Below are 19,980 nucleotides of genomic sequence, written 5' to 3'. Positions count from 1 at the left end.
CCCCCCCCCCCGCCCCCCCGCCATGGGCACCTTGTCTCACAAGGGCTCGCTCATGGCAGAGGACTCCTGGGCTCCGTCTTGTGCTTGGCAGGGGACATCCCCAGGGGCTGCCGAGACCTGCTCCCACCTGTTCCCCAGCAGCACCCCGCTTCCTTCAACCCCCCTGTTCATGCCAGTCTCTTGTCATTCAACCTGTCCCCATTTTCCCACTCTCCTCCAGGTCAATCACTCCCTCTCCTCACCTACCATCCCAGTTCTCTCCTCTGGTTTGTCTCCTCTCTGCTTTCTTCGCCCTGTCTCAGCCATTCCCTGTCTCCTGCCAGCCAGCTGCAGGCTCCTCCAACCTTAGGGCAAGGTTTGTCCAGACACCGTTTCACCTGGCCGAGCAACAGGCAGCACTGTCCTGAGGATGGCCTGAGCGCGCATCGGTCCTCGGTAGCTGGTGTCATCTACCCTGGGTGGCAGCCTACCACTGGCACTGCAGAGCTGCAATAACCCTCTGCTTTTGCTGGCACAAAAGCTTTGGAGAAGCTTCAGCCAGACAGCTAAATAGGATTAAAAAAGTATTTTAAAAAAACTTTAGCAAGAGAAATAATGCTTTTAAATTAATCGTATTTTTAAACTAAAGTTTAACTGCCCATACACGAAAACCACGAGTTTGGGTCATGCTCTAAAGCCATTCAGACTTCAGGAGTGGGACTGCCCTTGCGTACATTGACTTTCTAAAAGTCAAGTCTTTTCTAAACTAATTGTCAAAATCAAATCAGGGCCGAAGCCCCATGAGGAGACATCTCCCCCGCCCCTCCTGAGCCCCAGCTGTGGTGGGAAGCAGTGCCTTTCGGGGATGATCTTCTCTCGTTTGCCCAGAAGAGGAGCTTGACCTGGGCACCTTGATTTTCAGCCACTGAAGAAGAAAGCTTTCAAATGGCAGGACGCAAACTAGTGCACATGATGATTACATTTTATTTTTTTCTTAGTGGTTCTTTACGTGTTATAAAGAATTTATGATGTTACATATTCATCCCTAACCAGCCGCGGTGTTCTTTTTTCGCCACCCTCCCAGCGCCCACCTGGCCCCAAGGACCCCCCATGTCACCTGGGGCAGTCACACCCCTGCCCCGCACACGTTGCCGTCCTCCCTCGTCCTCTCGGGTCTCAACACCGGGCTTGCCTGGTTGTGGAAAACCCAAACCACTCACGGGGCTCGACGGCTGCAGGCATTCCCGCCAGCTGGCCTTGGGCATGCGGCCCAGCAATGACCAAGTCTGGGTGCAAGCTGGGGAAGAAATCCAGCTGTGCACAGGTCTGCTCAGCTGCTCTGCAGAAGGGGAGCCCAGGCGAGAGGGCATCATCCTGCCTTTGGGCTGTGAAGCATCCAAACAAGCTTCTTTTAATATGTTTTAGTGTAGTAATTGTAGCACGGTAGAAATTAGGCGCCCAAGATCAAGGGAATGGCAAGGTGCTTACCCTGATTAGAAGGTCTTCGTTGGTTACTAAGCCTTAATTTTACGATTGGAAGTGAAAAGCTGACTCACCCTCCCTGACTATCTTCAGCACTGATGCATGAGTTTCTGGCTTTGCTCTGGAGGCATGAAAAATACCAGATAAAATAAGATTACAAAAATCATCCAGAGAAACAGCCCAGTAACAAACAGGGAAGAGCTGCTTGGCAGAAGCTAGACAGGAACATTATGAATTCATTTTAACTACAACAATTATTATCGAATGGCTGGAAGGATGGTAGAAGTGCAGCATTATTACACTGTGCAAAATTTGAGGTAATTTGTTCCTGGAATTTGCTTTGTTTCCCTCATATTATTGAATTCACCAGATAATGTCTGTCTAGAATTTCTCCTGCAAAAAAAAATAAACAACTCACAAACAAAGGAAAGCAGTAAATCCAACTCGAATGAACACTAACCCCGTCCCAAGACATAAAGCCACGCAGGCTGGACGCTGGCTCCATCCGCTCACGGGCCCTGGCAGCCCCACGCCCCCGACCGGAGGCACCCACCCAGCGCGTCCTCCCCACGCCGCAGCCACGGCGCTTGGGGCTGCTCACGTAGGATCGTGGCTCTTGTCTCCACGGATCCATTCCTAAACGTCTTAATTAAAAGAAAGACAGCAATGCCTTTCCAACCAGGAAAAAGCCAGGTGAGATCAGGAGGCTCTGGATGTCCACCACGAGCTATCGCAGCCGTGAAGGGGGCAGCTTGGCGGGGCGCAGGGCTGGGACATGGAGGGCACATCTTTGGGGTGCTTGGACTCAGAGGCCCGTAGATGTTTACTGTACAAAAGCGTGCTGCTTTGCAGCTAAGAGGAGCAGATTTTGCAGATCATGATTAATTCTCCCGGGCATGTGAGCACTGGACAGAACAATTACAGCTGTGGACAGTTTTATCCTCTTTGCCATGAGCAGAAAATGGAAGGGCTGCAGAAGGAGACAGTATTATATCCCAAATCTCCTTATTTAATAGTGGAACAAAATGTACTTTTATGCCTGTGCAGTTTGTAGCAGCAAGCTGAGGCTTTCTTCCTCTTACCCCAGGGTGCTTTCATTTGTTCTGCCAGCCCATTCCCTGTCAGTCAAAGGATATACATTATTAATGTACAGACTAAATGCTGTTCTCACTCATCTCTTTGCTCTCAAAAGCACTGCTTATATGAAGAGGACAAGGAGGATTTGGCCCAAAGATTTTAATCGTGTCACTCCGATGAATTGGTTTAACACAGATTTAAATGGGAAGCTTTTTCTTCTGATTTTTTATGGGTGTTTTAATTACTGAAGGGGTTATTGTTTGGCTAATTTAAATCAGCATGGAAGGGGAATACCCTGGTAGCTGCTTGAAAGAGTAGCCCTGTAGCTCTGTCTGAAATGGCAAGAAATTAAGACTGAAAAAATAGCTTTATAAATTGTGATTATAACCAGCTTGGATTTTTTTTTTTTTTTAAGGGAAAATGTATGTGAAGGAAGAGATGCTACCTGCAAAGGAAGTTTGAAATTTTGGGCTAATCTTACTCCAACTGAAGTTGAATCAGCACCTAAGGTATGTTTTTGACAATTCATGGCCCCATATCAAGACACACATGAATTGTATTTATGCAGAGCCACAGCCAAGTTGAGCAAGTCCAGGACCTGGCTGTTTGTGCCCAAAAAGTAACAGTGCTTTGGAAAATGCAGGATACAGCAGAACACACATGCAAGCAACACTTCAGATGACAGTTAGGGAGGACTTAGGCACATGAAATGATCCCGAGAGGTGGCTGGGTGATGCCACTAAAGATAAAGGTAATGGCTGCAAAATAAAGACCACCTTCTTGCCCTGATGGTCAAAACGTAAGGGCCAGACCCAGCAAATCCTGCTCCTGAGATTTGTTTGGCACTGGAGCTGGGTAGGTGGGCTCTCTCACGCGGATTTCATACTGCCCGCTCTCACTGTGCGCTGTGCCGAGCAGGAGGGCCGGTGGGCTGGGGATTCATTTCCTCTCACACAAGACCTGTCTTTCCAGACAGAATGACACTAAATGAAAAATAAATGAGATGATGAAGCACGAGAAAGAGGGAGAAGCAAACAGGTTGGGCAGGAGGTGCTGGAAATTCAGCAAAGCCGATCTGCAAGGTGTTGGCAGTTCAGGGTTCACCGGGGGTAAAACATGGAGTGGCAAGCCTTGACCTGGGAACTAATTACGTTAAATACGTAGTGGTGAAACACACCCAAGGTTTTTAAGGTTTCTCACTTCAGAAGGAAGGCTGCTCGGTACCACAGTGGTTTTAAGCGTGGGGAGAGCAGGTCAGGGCTGCTCCCAAGCCCTCCTCTCTGGGGCAACTCTTTACCACCTGAACATTCACGGTGCAGTAAAAAACCTACCTGGCCACCGCTGTGCTGAACACCTCACGGCAAGTGGAGCGCAGAGGGCATCGGGTGGGGGGGACTGTGGATGTGGAGCTCTGCTCTCCGCCCCGTTCGGTCCCGAGCCTTGCCCTCATGTCTCCGACTTGCCAGTTCCCTCTCACTAAATAAGGTTGCATGTGTGACAGAGAGCAGAAAAGGAGAAGGCAGCATGGCGGAGGGAAATGCAGACTTAAAAAGCTGCCTTTGCATGAATTTGGATGCTAAGGGCCAAGGCAGTAAATCTTAACTAAAAAATATATAGTCTGAAAAGCAAAGACCTTGTGGAGTAAACAATTAACTTGGCAAAGAAGGACCAAGAGAGCCCCTCAGCTGTCCACGCACTGCTTATCCAGTGAAGAAAACAGAGAGGCAGAGAAAGAGTTGTTTCAGTATCTAGCAGCTGCGACAACTTCTGTCAAAGCACAATACCTGTTCTGCAGGGGAAGGACTTGTCAATGTGGCCTGAGAAAACGGACGGTGTGGCTGTGACTGGTGTGCCTTCGGGAAGTGCCAAAGAGCCCTGGCCGTGGAGCTGGAGCCAGCTGTGCCAGCTGCTGCTTGAGACCCCAGCGGTGGATGCTGCAAAGGCAGCAACGGGGTACGGGGAGATGGGGAGGTGCTAGGAAATAGCGAGGACAGAGACCGAGAGGACAGCAGGAGCAGCCTGGCAGCTGCTGCCCACTTCTGGGACGTATCCTGGCAAAGCAGGGCTTTGAAGGGAGGCAGTGAGGTCTAGAGAGAGTGAGGACGGTACAGAGGGGAGGTGAATACAGGTAAGCAGCAGATGAGGAAAACGATGTTTTGGGCAGCTCTCTGGATGCCTGCTCTCTGGATGCCCACTCTCTAAGCAATGAGAGAGGCAGGCAGCATATGTGAAGGCTATATATTAGTGGAAGGGATGCGGCACAGAGGAGAAGTCAAAAAAAGCACTGACCTGGAAAAAAGCATTGACTAAGGAAGGTGGAAGAATCGGCAAGACTCCTAACTTGTACAGAGGGATCTAGATGCAGACCCAAACCAAGCCAAGGGCTCACATACAAGCCAAAGGGACAAGATAGTGGTAGCAATGGAGAAAGGAGTAAGGGGTGAAAAGCTGTGGGCAAAAGGTTAAGAGATTTCTTTCAGCAGTATGGAGCTACAGCTTTTTGGCTAGACATTCACATGGAAATGTCAGAGAGAGGGGCTGAGATTTATTCCACTGTAAAGAGGCAGATTGAGGAGTTATTGAGAGTAAAAATGGTAGCTGACTCATGGTTTTGAAGAGGAAAGACTTATACAGCTCTAGAAAGCTGGCTGGAAATGGGGATGAGGAAAAGTCTGCCATAAGAATGGAGAGACTAGAAAATGGTAGCCATTGGAAGACAAAAAGAATATAAATAATAATGCTGGTTTTGATATACCTTCCTGAATTAAAACAAGGGCTGTTTCTACACAGTATGAATCCACAGATTGGGATCCACCTGTTAAAATACATGGGGATTACTATAGCTTAGGAAAAAGAAGAGATGCCTATCTCAAAAATAAATGATGTGTCCAGCACTCTGAAATCTGGTAACTAAGAAATTGAACCAAGCGTAACCATTGGGATTATCTGTTTAATGTCTCCACATACCAATATGCCTGAAGCGTGGCTTGAGACAGACCAATCTCAATAATGAAGAATCTTCATTTTAAGTTAAATTCTACACCATCTGTTTCATTATAATCTGCTTCCATTCACTCTCCAGGGGGACAGTAACAGCTTTACTTGTTTCAAGAAGCTGGACAACTAACCTTCAGAAGGAATAACATTTCAATACTTTCTCATAATCAGTTTTAGCAACTAAGCCAACAAGCTCTTGGTAGACCTTATACCTGCCTGAGAGCCAGAGCCATTTGCAAAGAACTTCTGGGAAGCAGCACTCTTTTTGGCTCTTGAGTTCACGGCCGACCTTTGGTTTTTTTGGTGGCACTTTTTGATGTTCCCGTTTCCCTGTTCTAGTCTCCTCTTGAACGGTGACTGCTTTGTTGGGCTTTCCTGTTCACTTCCTCCCATGGAGCTTCCTGGAAATGGAAGGACTTCCTTTCTCTCCCTGCCAGCTCTACAGCATGCCATCTGCTGGAGTCAAATTCTGGTCAAAAGCAGCTCATTAACTTCCCTGCTGACAAGGAAGTCTCAGCATCAGCTTTCTTTAAGTTTCTATCCAATTTTTCCCTTCCTGAGACACCAATTATACACAAGCCTGTTCAAGAGTACTTGGAGAGATCAGTATCTGGGTAAGGATCAATGCAGCATGTGGAGGTCTGGTATAGACATACCCACAACAAGGAGGGATAGAAGAGGAAAAAAAAAAAATATCACCCAAGCACTTAGCACATTCATTACCACATTAGTTAGATGGATGGTGTGTTGGTACTTGCAAAATATCTGTCACGGGTGCCATACAAAGCACAATCTCTTCAAGACATTATTAGTTTATTGCCTTTAAATGGACCTTGACCATCATTAGCAATCAATCAATTCTGAGCCAGCCTCAAGGGCTCAAAAGCAAACATTTAATGTAAGCAAACGCATGGTGAACTGTTCTTACAGTCTCTAATTGGGATCCCACCTTTCCCTCTCCTTTCCTCAGGCATGGCAGCTGTCAAGGGAAAGCTGTTTGTCTCTGCTGATCTCGTACAGAAATACAGACTCCCTGCCACTTCCCTGCTCCCAGCCACAACCTCCCCGACATGGGCACCTCGGTTTGTCAGACTCTTCCAGTGGCTGACTTTGCTCACTTGCCTGGAAAAAGTCAAAGGGATGGTTTTCTGTTGGGCTGCTGGGTTGACTTTGCTCATGAAAGTGCCCCGTAAGCACCTGACATGGGTGATGTTGGGGCTGGCAGCTGGGAGCAGGGAAGGGAAGAGGGAGGCAGAAGAAGGACCACCTCGCCCCGGGCAGCAAGAGCTAAAAACGGCTCTGCTGCCCACAGAGCCATGGCCAAAGCTCTGACACCGAGCACGTTTGGGGCAGGCACTCGGTATCAGATGCTTCAGCAAGAATTCTCCTTCCTGACCAAAGAAATACAAGCACCAATGGAAATTTGTTTTGTGGTTTGGGCATTTCTCAAGTGTTTCTCTGGTGCCCAGCATTACGGGAGGTTACTCTGCAGTTCTAACCCACCACCCTCCCCTGTAATGACACAGAGAGCCTTTCCTCTGCCAGCTGCCTATTTTGACAAATAGGAACAACAGGATTGCCTTTAAGATACTTCCCTTTCTGCAAATTTGGCTATCTTCAGCCAAGGGTTTTAATAGTTCGGGCCTAGGGCCAGCTCGACACGACTAGTTACGCCGCTCGTGAGGCTTGCGTTCAGGAGCAGCAGCCCCAGAAAGTACCTCTGCAGATGCCAGGTTGCTTCTGTCCCTTCATAGGAGTGAAAGGTGAAGTCGGGCCACCACTGACTAAAAATAGACAGTGCAATCAAGGCAGTATTTGCAGTTAGTAGTTTTACACTGGACAATTTTACTGTTACATGATTGCGTTCCTACCTGTTCACCCAGCCCAGGTGGGGAAGGGGGGGACAACACAGAGATGTTTGGGTCCTGAGAAAATGCCTGGAGCCACAGAGCAAGCAAGAGAGACAATTAATTTCAGAAGTGTCCAAACGAGTGTTTTCCAAATCTCTGTCCATGGGGGACTAGCATCTGTGAGGCCCACAGAGTCATATTGCCCACACGGTGCTTCCAATTATGAGGCTTATGATCAAAGACCAGGAGAAATTTTGAGGATTGACAGTGACTGTAGTCCAAAAACATCTTAGGACTTTTATCAACTACAGTTTGTGAAGTCTGCCTTGGTACAGCACTGTATATGCTTTCTAGGACAGACTACTGCATCTCCTAGGCATGCAGAAATTGTCTTCTGATTGACAGAAGTCAGTTAAACTGATTTTAGTAACACATATGATTTATAGATTTCATAAAGGTGTTCAAGCTAGCAGCTTTCTGCAGATGCACGTGAATATTTAGCACATGACAAAATTAAGTTCCTACTGACTTCAGTGATGTAGAATTCAATTATTACTTGAGAAAAATACAGGCATGCTTTGTCCATTTAGAAAGCAGTCCAGAAGCTGAAAAGTTGTCCTCGTTCACTAGTGGCAGTTTTGATCCAAACAGTGTCACATTCTTTCAGATGCTTAATAGCAAATTCTTTGAATGATTTACTGCAGCAGCAAAAAGCAGCTGTGTACTATTTCCTAACCTTTCTTAATATGGTCCTTAATAAATAGTATTTCTTAGACCTCATTAAGAAAAATATTCTCTTCTAGCATTGGTCTGATAGGAGCTAATAGCAGCAGTAGGCACCCTTTAGAAAAAGTATCTAAGGGTTAAGCAATTTTTTCTAAAATCACAAACAATCCAAATTTACTTTCTACATACAAAATACAGCAAGTGAAATCTAGTCACAAATGTAACTTATTTTTCCCTCTGTTTCTGTGTGGAGAGAAGAGGAGCTCCATTGCACAGAGACAGCCGCGGTCAGTTCCCAAGCCGCACACCGCCAGCTGTGACATGAAATCTGAATTGTATCTCCTTCAGCAACAGAAAGTGCCATTGCCTTAAGCATTACTGTAACAGAAAGTGAGTAATGATAAGAATAATTCTGAACACCAGCAGGACATACACAAACATTTTAGACTTTTTTTCTTTCTTTCAGAAGACATCGTTCTTCAATTATTCTCTTGGTTGGAAATAAATACTCAGTTTTCACGCTTCAAAAGATCCACAAATAATCCAAAACAAAGTAACCACGTTGTTGCAAAATATGCAGTGACCATTTAGAGCTAAAGAAAACATGTATACCAAAAGAGAGTTAAAACTATCAGCAGGTAGTAGCTACTGGAACTTGAAGGCACATGAGGAATAAGAAGATAAAAATTAAGGCCCATCCTGTCGGCCTGAAAGTATGCTGTGCAATTAACATCCATTTGTTTTCCTGGCATACCTTCATTTTGCAAAGCACTGTATAAGACACAAAGGCAGCTTGGGTATTACCCTGTTGTCAATAAACAAAAGGTAAAGAAGACAGACACGATATACTCTTGTGAGGGGTTGGTTGACATCGGCACCCGTATGGAAAAGGACAGCAATGATTAAAGTTTAGGGACAGTCTTGAAAACCAGAGGAAGAAACGGTCAGAATGACATCTGATGAAAAGTCACTCAAGCATTTACCATAACTAGTGCTATATAGTTTTATATACAGCATAACAGCTATTGCACATTCAGGAGATTTATCACCAGCCCGGTCTGTAGTGTCTTTCTCACTGCCAACATGGGGGTAAGTAAATACTTAGCAGAGCTCAAACTTTAATGACAAGGTCTGCAGCTCTGGCACATTTGGGACACGAACTGATCAGGACAGAGTATATACAGCTTCTGACAGCTTCACGATGGGCAAACTGTGAAAAAAAAAAAAAAACAAACAACAAAAAACCTCAAAAGGATTTTCAAAGAGTTGGCCTCAGTGGTTGTGCAAGGTGTTATAAATGCAAGAGTGTGGATCCTGAGAGATAGGTAAGTGACTGGGTTTTAGACGGCTCAAAAGTCAACAAAGGAACACCTCCATTAGCAGAGTCAAAAAAACCGCTGAGGTTCTAAAAGGCAGATACAAAGCATATAAATATCTCGGGAAAGATAAAGTTAAGTATAGGTACATTACTTGATGAGGAAGGAAAGAAAATGAAAGATAAGATTTACAAATAAGTAATAAACAGCACTTTTGACTTCAGTCAAAAGTTAACTAAACAAAGCATGCTAAGAAGTTGAAAGAGTAAGTTGAAGTATTCAGAGGACTTAGATGTTATTCAAGTTGGCAATAGCTGCTTACTCTTAGCCTAGGATGCTCCGGCAATCAGCCATGTCAGCGTGGACCATGAGTCTTTGAGCACAGAAAAGAGTCCAAGAGAGCAGTGGGACACACACAAGGAATTTAAAAAGAAGGGGACACTGTCAGTCAACCTGAAACTGGAAAAAGGCTAGAATAATTTTTATAAAATCCTATTTGTAAACGCACATGGAAAAGTAACCCAGCAACAGCCAGCCAACGTGGACTTGTCAGGAACAAAGTATGCCGTACCCCATGCCACCCATTTCCTCCTTCGTGAAAACTGGGCTGGTGGCCACAGCTGCACAAGACCCCAAATCTCCCTGTTGCTGTAAAGGCCTTTGACATTGTCATTCTGTGAAGTCCTCACAGCTGAAGTATGGGGCTTCAATCCATACAGACCATAAGTAGAATCACAGCAGTACAAAATGCTCTCAAAAAGCAATTACCAAAGGCTTACTGGGAACTTGGGAAGATATTGAAGCAGGGTCCCGCGAGGCTTTGCCTGGGATCTGTCCCACCAGTGTGCTCATGAACAACTCACACTATAGAGTAAAAGAGGACATTTGCAAGACTTCCCCATGATACCATACTTGGGGGAACTGTAAACAGCACAGGAGACAGGTCTAGAATGCTGATATCTTGATAAATTCGGTCTGAGATCCATTAGAGACAGGTATGCCCGCACTAAACACACAGGCACAAAATGGAGATCGTTAGTGGTACTGAAACGGATCTGGGCTGTTCGCAGACCAGGAACGAATGCGAGTCAATGTGATGCTGTGGCAAAAAGGCAAATATAATTCCAGTGTGTCTTAGCAGTACTAGTGTATGCAAGTGCCAGAAGTTAATTGTTCCAGCTGCTCTGCACCAGCCTCAGCCAGCACTTTGGGTCACATTTTGGACCATACGATTTAAGAGCACAGTTAAACTGGAGAGGATCCAGAGAAAAGCACCAACAATTGCTAGACTTAGGACGTGACCTATGAAGAGTGATTCAATTAAGTGGGTTTACTTAAAAGAGAAGACTAGAAGGAGAACATGATAGCAACGTTCAAATGAGGGCACACTACAATCACATCTACTGCCAATAAGGACAGTAAGTAATTGACTTAACTCCCAGGGATGAACTCTTGCTGTGATAACTTTCCAGTTGTACGTTTTAACAGTGGTACACACTGCTTACAAGGTCATGGGATCCCTCTCATAGGAAGCTTTTTAGAGTTAAAGACTTGCTAGTTACAGTCTTCGCAGATTTGAGAGCAAGGAGATGGCCTAGGTAACTTTTTGAGATTTCCCTTAGTCCTTACTCCTCTGAAAGATCTCCAGCATTTAGTGATGTTTTGCACACTGTTAGAGATTTTCTAACAGCTGTGAACAGGGAACACACAAACATGTTTGCTGTGCCATCAAAGTGCTGTATGGACCTTAACTTTACGTATTTAATGGACGTATTTGTCAGAGGAAAGCTGTGCCATATTTCCTGAAAAAGCTAAGACACTGCTTGAACAGATTCTTGTCAGATAACACGGTTGGGACAACTATGGATTCCTTCTTTCCCAGAAACCCCAATGCTAAAAGCCACATAAGAGAATTGTAAAATATACACCCAATCCATTCCACCTTTTTTTGAAAGCTACCAAGATAACGCAACTCCCTCAGTGAGTCTCTATTGTGCCTTATCTACATAAAACTCCTAACACAATAGACAACGCATTAAAAAATTGCCAAATAATTTTCAAAACAGACAGTAAAATTCCACAGACAGAACCTGACACCCCCCCACTGCCTGGACGAGAGCAATATTGCTGATGGTGCTACAGAGTATGGAAAAGCACACCCTGAATACCAGTCCAAAGCTGAGTTTTGTGGCTGAATTCAAAGTCCGCTGCAAAACCTGCTAAGTTTCTCAACAGGTAAATCAAAGGCCCCCCAAATGATACACAGCAGAACGGGGCTGAGTGGACAGAAACACAAGCTGACCTTTACTTTGTTTGTTGATTCTGTAGGACTGATCCGAGTTTACTGGTCAGACCTCGGGAAGACCAGGCTTCTAGTAAAGCCAAATACTTCCCAATTTGTTTCTGTAAAAATGGGAAACAAAACAGACCTCAAGCCTATTGATATTTGATGATAAAAGAAATTCCATCTATTAGCTCTTCTTATCAAGATGGGAAAACAATTCAATATACTTCACAGAAATGCTACAAATTCCTTCATTACTGTGTGGTTTGCAAACAGCCCGTGGTCATTAGCTTTACTTGAGCTGAAGTGTTTTCAGCCCAACAGCAAATAACCAAAAGGGATAGTCTCCAGGGATGTTTCAAGAGCATTGCATAAAGTCAACTATTTCCTTAAGGCTACATGGTAACTGTCTTCACCTTCTGTTTCAGATTTTTCACACAACTTTTTGATAGCAAGAAACCAGAAACTCTTAAGAAACAGGTAAAGCAGAGGTACAGAAACCAGCCTAAGTAAGTCTGAGTAACACAAATTGCAAAACGGTTCTTGATTACTCAGTAGTGGCTGAGATGGCCTCATCATAATCACATGTGCTAACTTTTACTCTGGGATCTACAGAGTAAGAGCCCTGCTTAAAATGCAATTTCAGATGCCACTTAAAGATTCCCAGAAGAGATGCAGGCTTCCGAAAATCCAAAATCACTTTTTAAAGTTGCTCCACAAGTATCCATGACAGCTGATGCCCATACTGACACCATAAGAACCCTTTACCTAAATGCTGTCCCTGCACAATGAGGAATCTTTCTCAAGGGAACATGGGCAACTTTCCATGCCTCTTTTTCTTTCTGGTAAAGTTAGACAGCTTCAAGTTCATTTTGCAAGTGCAGTAATACTTGGTTTTTAAAAGCAGGCAGTAAGTATGACATTTTACATTTTAGTTTTTTAATTCTCTTTAATCAGACACATTACAATGTACAACTGTGTCTTTAGCCAGGTAACAGGGTGCCATCGTTCAGATGAGGAAGAGATGAGGAGCTCCTAGTCCTTCCTCTGACCTTTTAGGTACAAGGCGTATTGCAGATATTCTAAATAAGGACAATTCCCGCATTTCGGATAGCATTCCCCCTCTACTTATAAAGCCTTTATAACAATTCAGTCATAGCTTTCATTTATTTCTGTAATTGAGATTGCAGCCACTGCAGCCAGGGATCTTATTGAACTGAGGATCACCCTTGCCTTCTAAGTACATTAAAGCCCCCCATCATTTCATAGGGTATTTTCAACTGAAGCATCATTAAGTTTTGAAAATACAATTCTAACTGAAGTTAACTATCCCACTAGCGATGCAGCTTTCCAGCTCTTCAGTGCTCATTAAGAGAGATTATTTACGAAACAAAATCTGTTTATTTAATGCTACACAATCTGAATTGGAGGAATAGAACATATACTTCATCTTGGGACCAAGCTATAGGGATACATCCCAGAACATTTTCCAAAGTAAAACCAGATTACCAAATACCAATCAGTGCAAGAAACGTCTTTATCCATTTGCACTCAGCATATTTTTAGACAAACTACAACATCAGAACATTTAAGTACCTCTTCCCCATACAGCACAAAGGTCAAGAGCAGATTTCTCGCCTTGTGGGAGCCAGTTTGTCAGGATATATGTATTGATAACATTAACGAAAAATAAATGAAGCGTTACATTCTGATGTCAGGTGTACAAGTGCAGTAGTGGATTACTCTCAGAGGAGAACATTATCTATAAAAGTTAAGTGGAATACAGGCTATCCTGGAGTGACTATCATACAGAGAAACCTTATGCCAAAGTAAGTATTTACAGAGATACTGTCACAGCAAAGAGGACAGGAAGCTAGTCCCACAGAAGTAGTTCAATAAAGAGCAAATGAGTGGACAAAGACAAAGGCTTTGACTTTATATAATAAAATACCAAGTGCATTCTTTTAAGTGAATGAGTCTTTGAGACTACGGTCCTAGATTTCAGGAAGCCATTTGAAGGTCAGATGTACAGTCCTGCTGCGCAGCAAGGGTTACTTAGACTGCCAGAATTTTTATACCCATTGTAACTCCAGTAAATCACAGCAATTCTAGTATTGCTTCTTACTGCAAGGTCAAAACTTAAGCTCTTAAATAAGCCCCCTCCAAATGCCAAAGATGTGATTTTGTATAGCAGACCTTCTAGCACAATTCAGATGTTTCTCCAGTACTTCTGTGCTGTACATCTGGGATTAGAACTGAGCCCAGAACACTTTAAGGGTTATTATGTTTAGCTGCTCAAATGTTCTTGGCCAGAGAGTTATTATCCAGCTTTTTCTTGTCAATGCAACTTCAATCACATCCGATTTCTTAAACTAGCCATATTATTTTAGTTACTTTGGCTCTTCTCCAACAGGCTTATTTTAAGCTGGTTGTGAAGAAAGGTTATTAATGGCTGGCTACTTTGCATATTTCTTGAAGAGTTGCTACTGAAATAACCAGATGCATTTGAGGGGGAACATGTGTGGCTGACTGCTCAAAATATCATTAAAAATCTTTTCAAATCAATTTTTCAACTAAGCAGAGTTGCTTTAACCTAGTATTTGCAAGCATTTTTCAAGCCAGCATACCCAGAAGCACTGAATCGTGCCACCTCTCAGCTTCCTCAGCCATCTGCCAAGTATAAAGGATAACAAGCATAACCAGAGTCTCTCCAGTGCACGACTTCAAGGAACATGATCCCTCACAGCACAGGAATCCCATTCAAAATGGCTTGCCTTATTAGACTCCAACAGACAGGACAAAAACTGTAGAAGGAAGTCTCACAATTCTCATGCAGCTTCTAGGGAGTCTGCTGCGCCTTGAGCCAACAACTTGACCACTAGTGACCAGGCTCAAGCAGGCAGCACACTGAACAGGAAATCTGAGCAGCTTCCCTTTTCACTTAAGATTAATTTACTGTAATGTACATTACTTTCAGTGGAACGATACTGCTCATGTTTTGGCAGGATGGGGAAAATTCCACTTTGTCTTTTTTATTATTTTATAAGGCAGATAATGCAGAAACAGAACTTCTACAAGGATTTAATCTGTGATATTGTAAAATCAAAGTACTACTTTATTAAATGAGTTATTTTACACAATATGAACATCAATATAATTACAATTGTAAAAAATTTTTTATAACAAGTATGGACTGATTTTTCAGGATCTCCAAATAGGGCACAACTGTACATTTACACAGAATTGTCTTTGCATGAAGCCCAAGAGGGAACAGCATAAAAATATGAATGTTTCTGTAGCCCCTTCATTTTTGCTGATCAACAGTTTTAGAAAAGCAGCTGCAGGTTTGTTATGTAAGGTCTGACAGTAGAAGAGTCAATAGGTGCCATGATTTCACCTACAAAAAACAAGAATAACTCAGTTAAGCTGAACTGTTACACAATGCTGTTTACCTTTGAGTGAATGAAATACCAGAATACTGCTTTTTACCTCATTTCAGTCTTTTGTTATAACCATTTTCAGTTACAGCCTAACAACTGGCTATTGGGAAATCTCTTCTATAGTTAACACAGAGGTTAAGTTTTATATTTGAATGCAGAAAAATCTGCAGTCACTTGCATAGCTTCAGGAACAAAAAGGCTCCATTGTTGGAAATATACCAAACAACTACTTCCATTACATGTTTTGTAGCAACAGACAGATTCTATTTATGATATGTATTTTGTTGAAAGCAAAACTAACATTTCAAAGCAAGAACTAGTACTAAAGTCTTCCTACAACTCTAAGGATGACCATTTGAAATAACATTAATCCCTTTTAAAACAACCTCCACATACAGTGAAATGCCACAGCCATTTCACCTATGTAAGTATTAGCTTGCTTCTCCTGTGTAACAGTTCAGGGGCATAACTTTAACCTATAGTTAATTTTCATATGAAATTAAACAAAGCAAGTTTTAAGGCCCAGTTGATGGTGGTAAAAAAACTGATTAATCATACACCCTTCTCAGACAAGCATTTAAAAAATAAGGTAATGACCTGTAGACAACTTTACGCCTGAACATCAGCCAATTCTGGAGGAAGTGGAGTCTTAGGATGCTTGCTTTCAAAGTGCTGTTTGAAGGTCTTGGGATCCGGCATTTGTGTCTGATTAAAGAGAGACATTTAACTTTATACACAGTACAAGAGTTAATTCTACAAAACCTGTTCCTGCCTATGTTTTATTTTCTTTTTCCTGAAGCAAATTGTCTCCTCAATGACACTGCTCTAGTGACAGAAGCACCATTAATTTAGCTGCAGATTAAGAGAGAGTATTTAACCTCAGATTTTCAGAGAAGTGCTTTTAAGCACTACTGTCACACTGTTTTAGCATGTTCATCAACAGTATTATTCTTGCTAGAAATTTCCCTGCAGATCTTACACTTCACATGCTGGTTTGGTGGAAAACCTACCACCTTACCATTTTCTTTTTCAACATCTAAAAGATAAAATATTTATCCTTTTAAGAATCAAATCTTTATGAAAGCTATTTCTTTTGTTTATCAATAGGCCAAAGAGCTATGTGGCATAGACTGATTCTCTACTTAGCACAAGCTATCCCAGGCCATTGCTACTACACAGTTGCAGGCATCAACTGCCCAAAGTGACTGCTGCTACAGCCTGATTTTACAAGAGGAGGAGCCGGCTACAAGTACTTAAGTGAGCAGCCCTTAATTTGGAATCTTATTTAAGACATTCAAAGTGACAAATCTATTCTGGGACTGACTATTTAAGTGAAAATGGCAAGTTTATCCTTCAGCTCCAAAATGAGCACATTCATGAAAACCAGCCAGAAGGAAAGTATAATCTGATTAGTGCTCCCATTTCTGTTCCCTTGTCAAGTAATTTATTCTAGTAGAAGTTACCGTGTATCAAACTTACAATAAAGCTTTTGCCACTGCCACTTTTCCTCTCTATATTAACATCAATAACCAGCGATACTAAGACAGGCCAATTCCATCACACAGAAAAGATGCTTCCATTTGGAGATTAAACAGGAAGTGATCTCACACCTTTTACATTTTATACGTCGTACTAACAGCACATGCAGACCCCTGCAATTCAAAAGGCAAGACCACTACCCAAAGCAGAGCTGTACATGACCTCTCAGATTTTCTCGTATCTCAATTATCAGCACAGCTGTGCAATCTGTAAGCAAGTCACGTAACAGATGCAAATTCTTATACCAACAAGCTAGACAGCCACTTAAGTAGTATTTTAGTTTCTACTATATAATCTTCTAAAAATTCTGCTCTACGCTGGAAGACAGACCTGCCTACAATAGTATTTTGTCTTCAGTTCCTCTTACCCTACAGACAGTGCAGGTATATATCAAGGCAGCCTTGGCTGCAGCCTTCTGATCATGTCCTTGTTTCTTTTTTTGCTCAGCTTGCTTTTTGGCATTTTTCTGCTGCGACTGAATCTTCTGCTGTCCACGAGCCATATCTACAAACAAAAAGAAGACATTTAGTCTACAAATGTGGGAAACTACTGCTGCTAGCTGACTCAGAAGCTGTAACCATGAGCATAATACAGTCATGTGCTCTGTCCCTAAGGCCTACAACTCCCATAACTCACATATAACAGACATCTGTTCAAGCGCTTTACTACGTAAAGACTCTCTGGTTTTAGTATTGTTCTTACAACATGCACCACTATTATGAGGCCATTCTAAGGTTTCTTCCTCTACAAAGCTTCAGGGTCTACTTTTGAAAAGTGTTTTCAATAGTCAGAATAATTAGTTTCCTTTACAGTTAACAGAAACTCATTCTCTATTTCCACAGATACAGTAAAATTTAGGGGTTTTGTTGGTTTTGGTTTTTTTGTTTGTTTTGGTTTTTTTTTTAAAGCTTAAGATTCAACCTTTACTTCTGGAACTTGAAACACGTTCCAAGAAAGGCAAATCAAAGTATTACGCAAGCTGTATTACTGTCTTCTGGTGTATGTGCTTGTGAGCTGCTTTGGAGTTGGGAACGCCAAGAACAATAGGTCACCCCTCTTTATTCAAGGCTATTTTTACAGATGGCCATTCTTTCTGATCTTCAGCCAACTTTACATGCATACATACTTCTTAAGAAGAAGTAAAATTGCCTCCATCAGAAACAGTTACTCTATATAACACACAGGAGCATAAAGGAAGCAAACACTAGAAGGTCCACCAGAAGAAGAAATGAGATACAAAAATTACATTTCAGGGAGCAGCAAAACAGTGTTTTTTTACAACCCCAACACTCCACCTGCAAGCAGCCCACCAGGACACCCAAATCTGCTTGCAGCTCACCCCCGGAGCAGGCACCAGGCAGGATTTGGGCACACCAACAGAGCCAGCTTCGGAGCCTGCTTATATAACCCAGCAGCCCACTTTCCACTATTATCTTTCTCACAGTCCCTCACGGCCCACGCACAATCCAGTTGTGCAGCTCTCACAGAAGCCCAAGGCTTACTATAAAAGCAGAGGACAGCTACTGAAGTCCATTGTTTTCAGGACAACTGGTAAAGTCTAACGTTCCCAGGAGGTTGGCTGGTTGGTCATCACCCCTCTACGTAACCTGGGCATTTGCTGTTAGGTTCGGTACTCGTGAGAGACACTACGTGGCTACAACAGGTCTGTCATGCAGTCCTTCCCACAAGGACAGATGGTCTTCCACTGCAAGAGAGAGAAAGGCCTATCCAAATGAAGACCGATCTCCAGTAAATATGCATTAAAAGCCCTTAAAACCATTGTGAAAATGAAGTTTTTATGAAACATCAGCAACATCTGGAAATTCACTAGTATTGCAAGAACTTCTGGACATGTAGCATCACAGTGCTTAACACTGAGCAAAAAGATGGTCCTGAGAACCAAAGCAGCTCCTGCGGATTGAGAGGCAGCTCTCAGGCCACAGTTCAGTTCCTTCATGGTATATACCACCATCATGTAACCCTTTGCAGAAGTATTACATTGCATCTTCAGTGTTCCCTCCTCTTCCCCCATCCATTTCTCTAAAGGAGAATTTAGAAGTCCATATGGCTAACAAAACTGAACACAAGAAAACACAAACCCTCTTAACAAGCATTCAGAAATACATGTGGCATTCAGCAGTTTCCATAAGATACAGCATTGAATGTTAGTAAGACTACAAATACCAGTCTATGTTTCACTGTATGCTATAGTTACTCCAAAACACCCCAGCCAGGGCCTCACACTGTTTACGTACAGTATGGCTCAATGAGAACACTGGATTCCCATTAAAAAAAAAGAGATATTGCCAGTAGCTTTGCATACACTAAAAAAAAACTGTAGGTTTTATTTCAGTTTATTTTACTAGCATTACAGTAATCTTCCAGATGTCAGGGGGCTCCTGATAGAAATTATTCAGATGTAATAAAAAAGAATTATTTTCTTAAAACGTTTGCATATTACTTTGTATTTTAGTCCCTTGATAAGAGCTTGTTAAGTAGTACATTGCAACAGCCAACCACACTGAGCTTGTAGGTACTTGGCAATTGCTGGTTTTACTTTAAGACACAAACAAGAAAACATGAACAAATACATCTGTTTAAAAATATCAACCTCCATATGATGCCTGAGGCTAAAAATCCAAGAGTTCAAATACTGCAAATTACACTAGCACAGCTGAAACACACAGAGTGAATACTCAACTGCTGGAAAATAAAGATTATTTGGACTATCAGTATTCTAAGAGAGTGACAAAAATAATCCCAAAGTTCGTTTAAAAGAATGATGAGTTCATCTACAAGGCTAAATCTGTATTTCAGTTGCACAACACAGATAAGTGTTGTTTTCCTTATCAGGCACACCCTCACAGAGCCCAGCAAACCGGCCTGCTGTTTTGAAATAAAAATGCGTGCGCACGTAGGAAGCCTAACACCACAGAAAAATTAGCTGCTAAACCGTAACAGCAACAGCGCGGGCATTACAGGGCAGCGAGACTGAAGCCTGCAGTACCTTAATGCCTCACGCAGGGTCATTTCCCTGTAAGTAATCAGAACCGGAGCAGAGAGCTGCAAGTCCTAAAACTGGACACCGACAGCTGCTTCCGCTGTCACTTCCAGAAACAAACACCAGCTTGAGGCACCCTGCCTTCCCCGACCAGGCGAAGGAGGGCTTGGGCCGGAGGAGAAGCAAGCTCGGCCTTCGCCCGGCACCACTGCGAGGGAAGCCCCCGGCCTGGGCCCGGCCTGAGGCGCGAAGGGGCAGAGGGAAGCCGCGGCCCCCCGGGGCGGGGAGC

General features: G+C 43.1%; 1 protein-coding gene across 2 annotated transcripts; it reads right to left on the bottom strand.

The window, feature by feature from the left end:
* Positions 1-2,935: 2,935 nt before the first annotated feature.
* On the bottom strand, positions 2,936-17,247 carry ZNF706 (zinc finger protein 706). 2 transcript variants are annotated; one of them, XR_696470.1, is made up of 4 exons: positions 17,058-17,247; positions 15,749-15,856; positions 14,815-15,108; positions 2,936-2,960 (listed from the first exon to the last, which is right to left on the bottom strand). XR_696470.1 is itself a non-coding variant. In XM_009702711.1 (3 exons), exons 1-2 carry the CDS (start codon positions 17,190-17,192, stop codon positions 15,761-15,763), a joined length of 231 nt encoding a protein of 76 aa, XP_009701013.1. In that variant the 5' UTR covers positions 17,193-17,194; the 3' UTR covers positions 13,093-15,108; positions 15,749-15,760. The 2 variants fall into 2 exon arrangements, 1 of the variants encoding a protein (XP_009701013.1); XM_009702711.1 differs by lacking the exon at positions 2,936-2,960 and having other exon boundaries at positions 13,093-15,108; positions 17,058-17,194.
* Positions 17,248-19,980: the final 2,733 nt, after the last annotated feature.

This window comes from Cariama cristata, unplaced genomic scaffold, assembly GCF_000690535.1.
Source record: "Cariama cristata isolate BGI_N322 unplaced genomic scaffold, ASM69053v1 scaffold40396, whole genome shotgun sequence".
Classification (NCBI taxonomy): Eukaryota; Metazoa; Chordata; class Aves; order Cariamiformes; family Cariamidae; genus Cariama; species Cariama cristata.
This window is presented reverse-complemented; position numbering and strand designations above follow the sequence as displayed.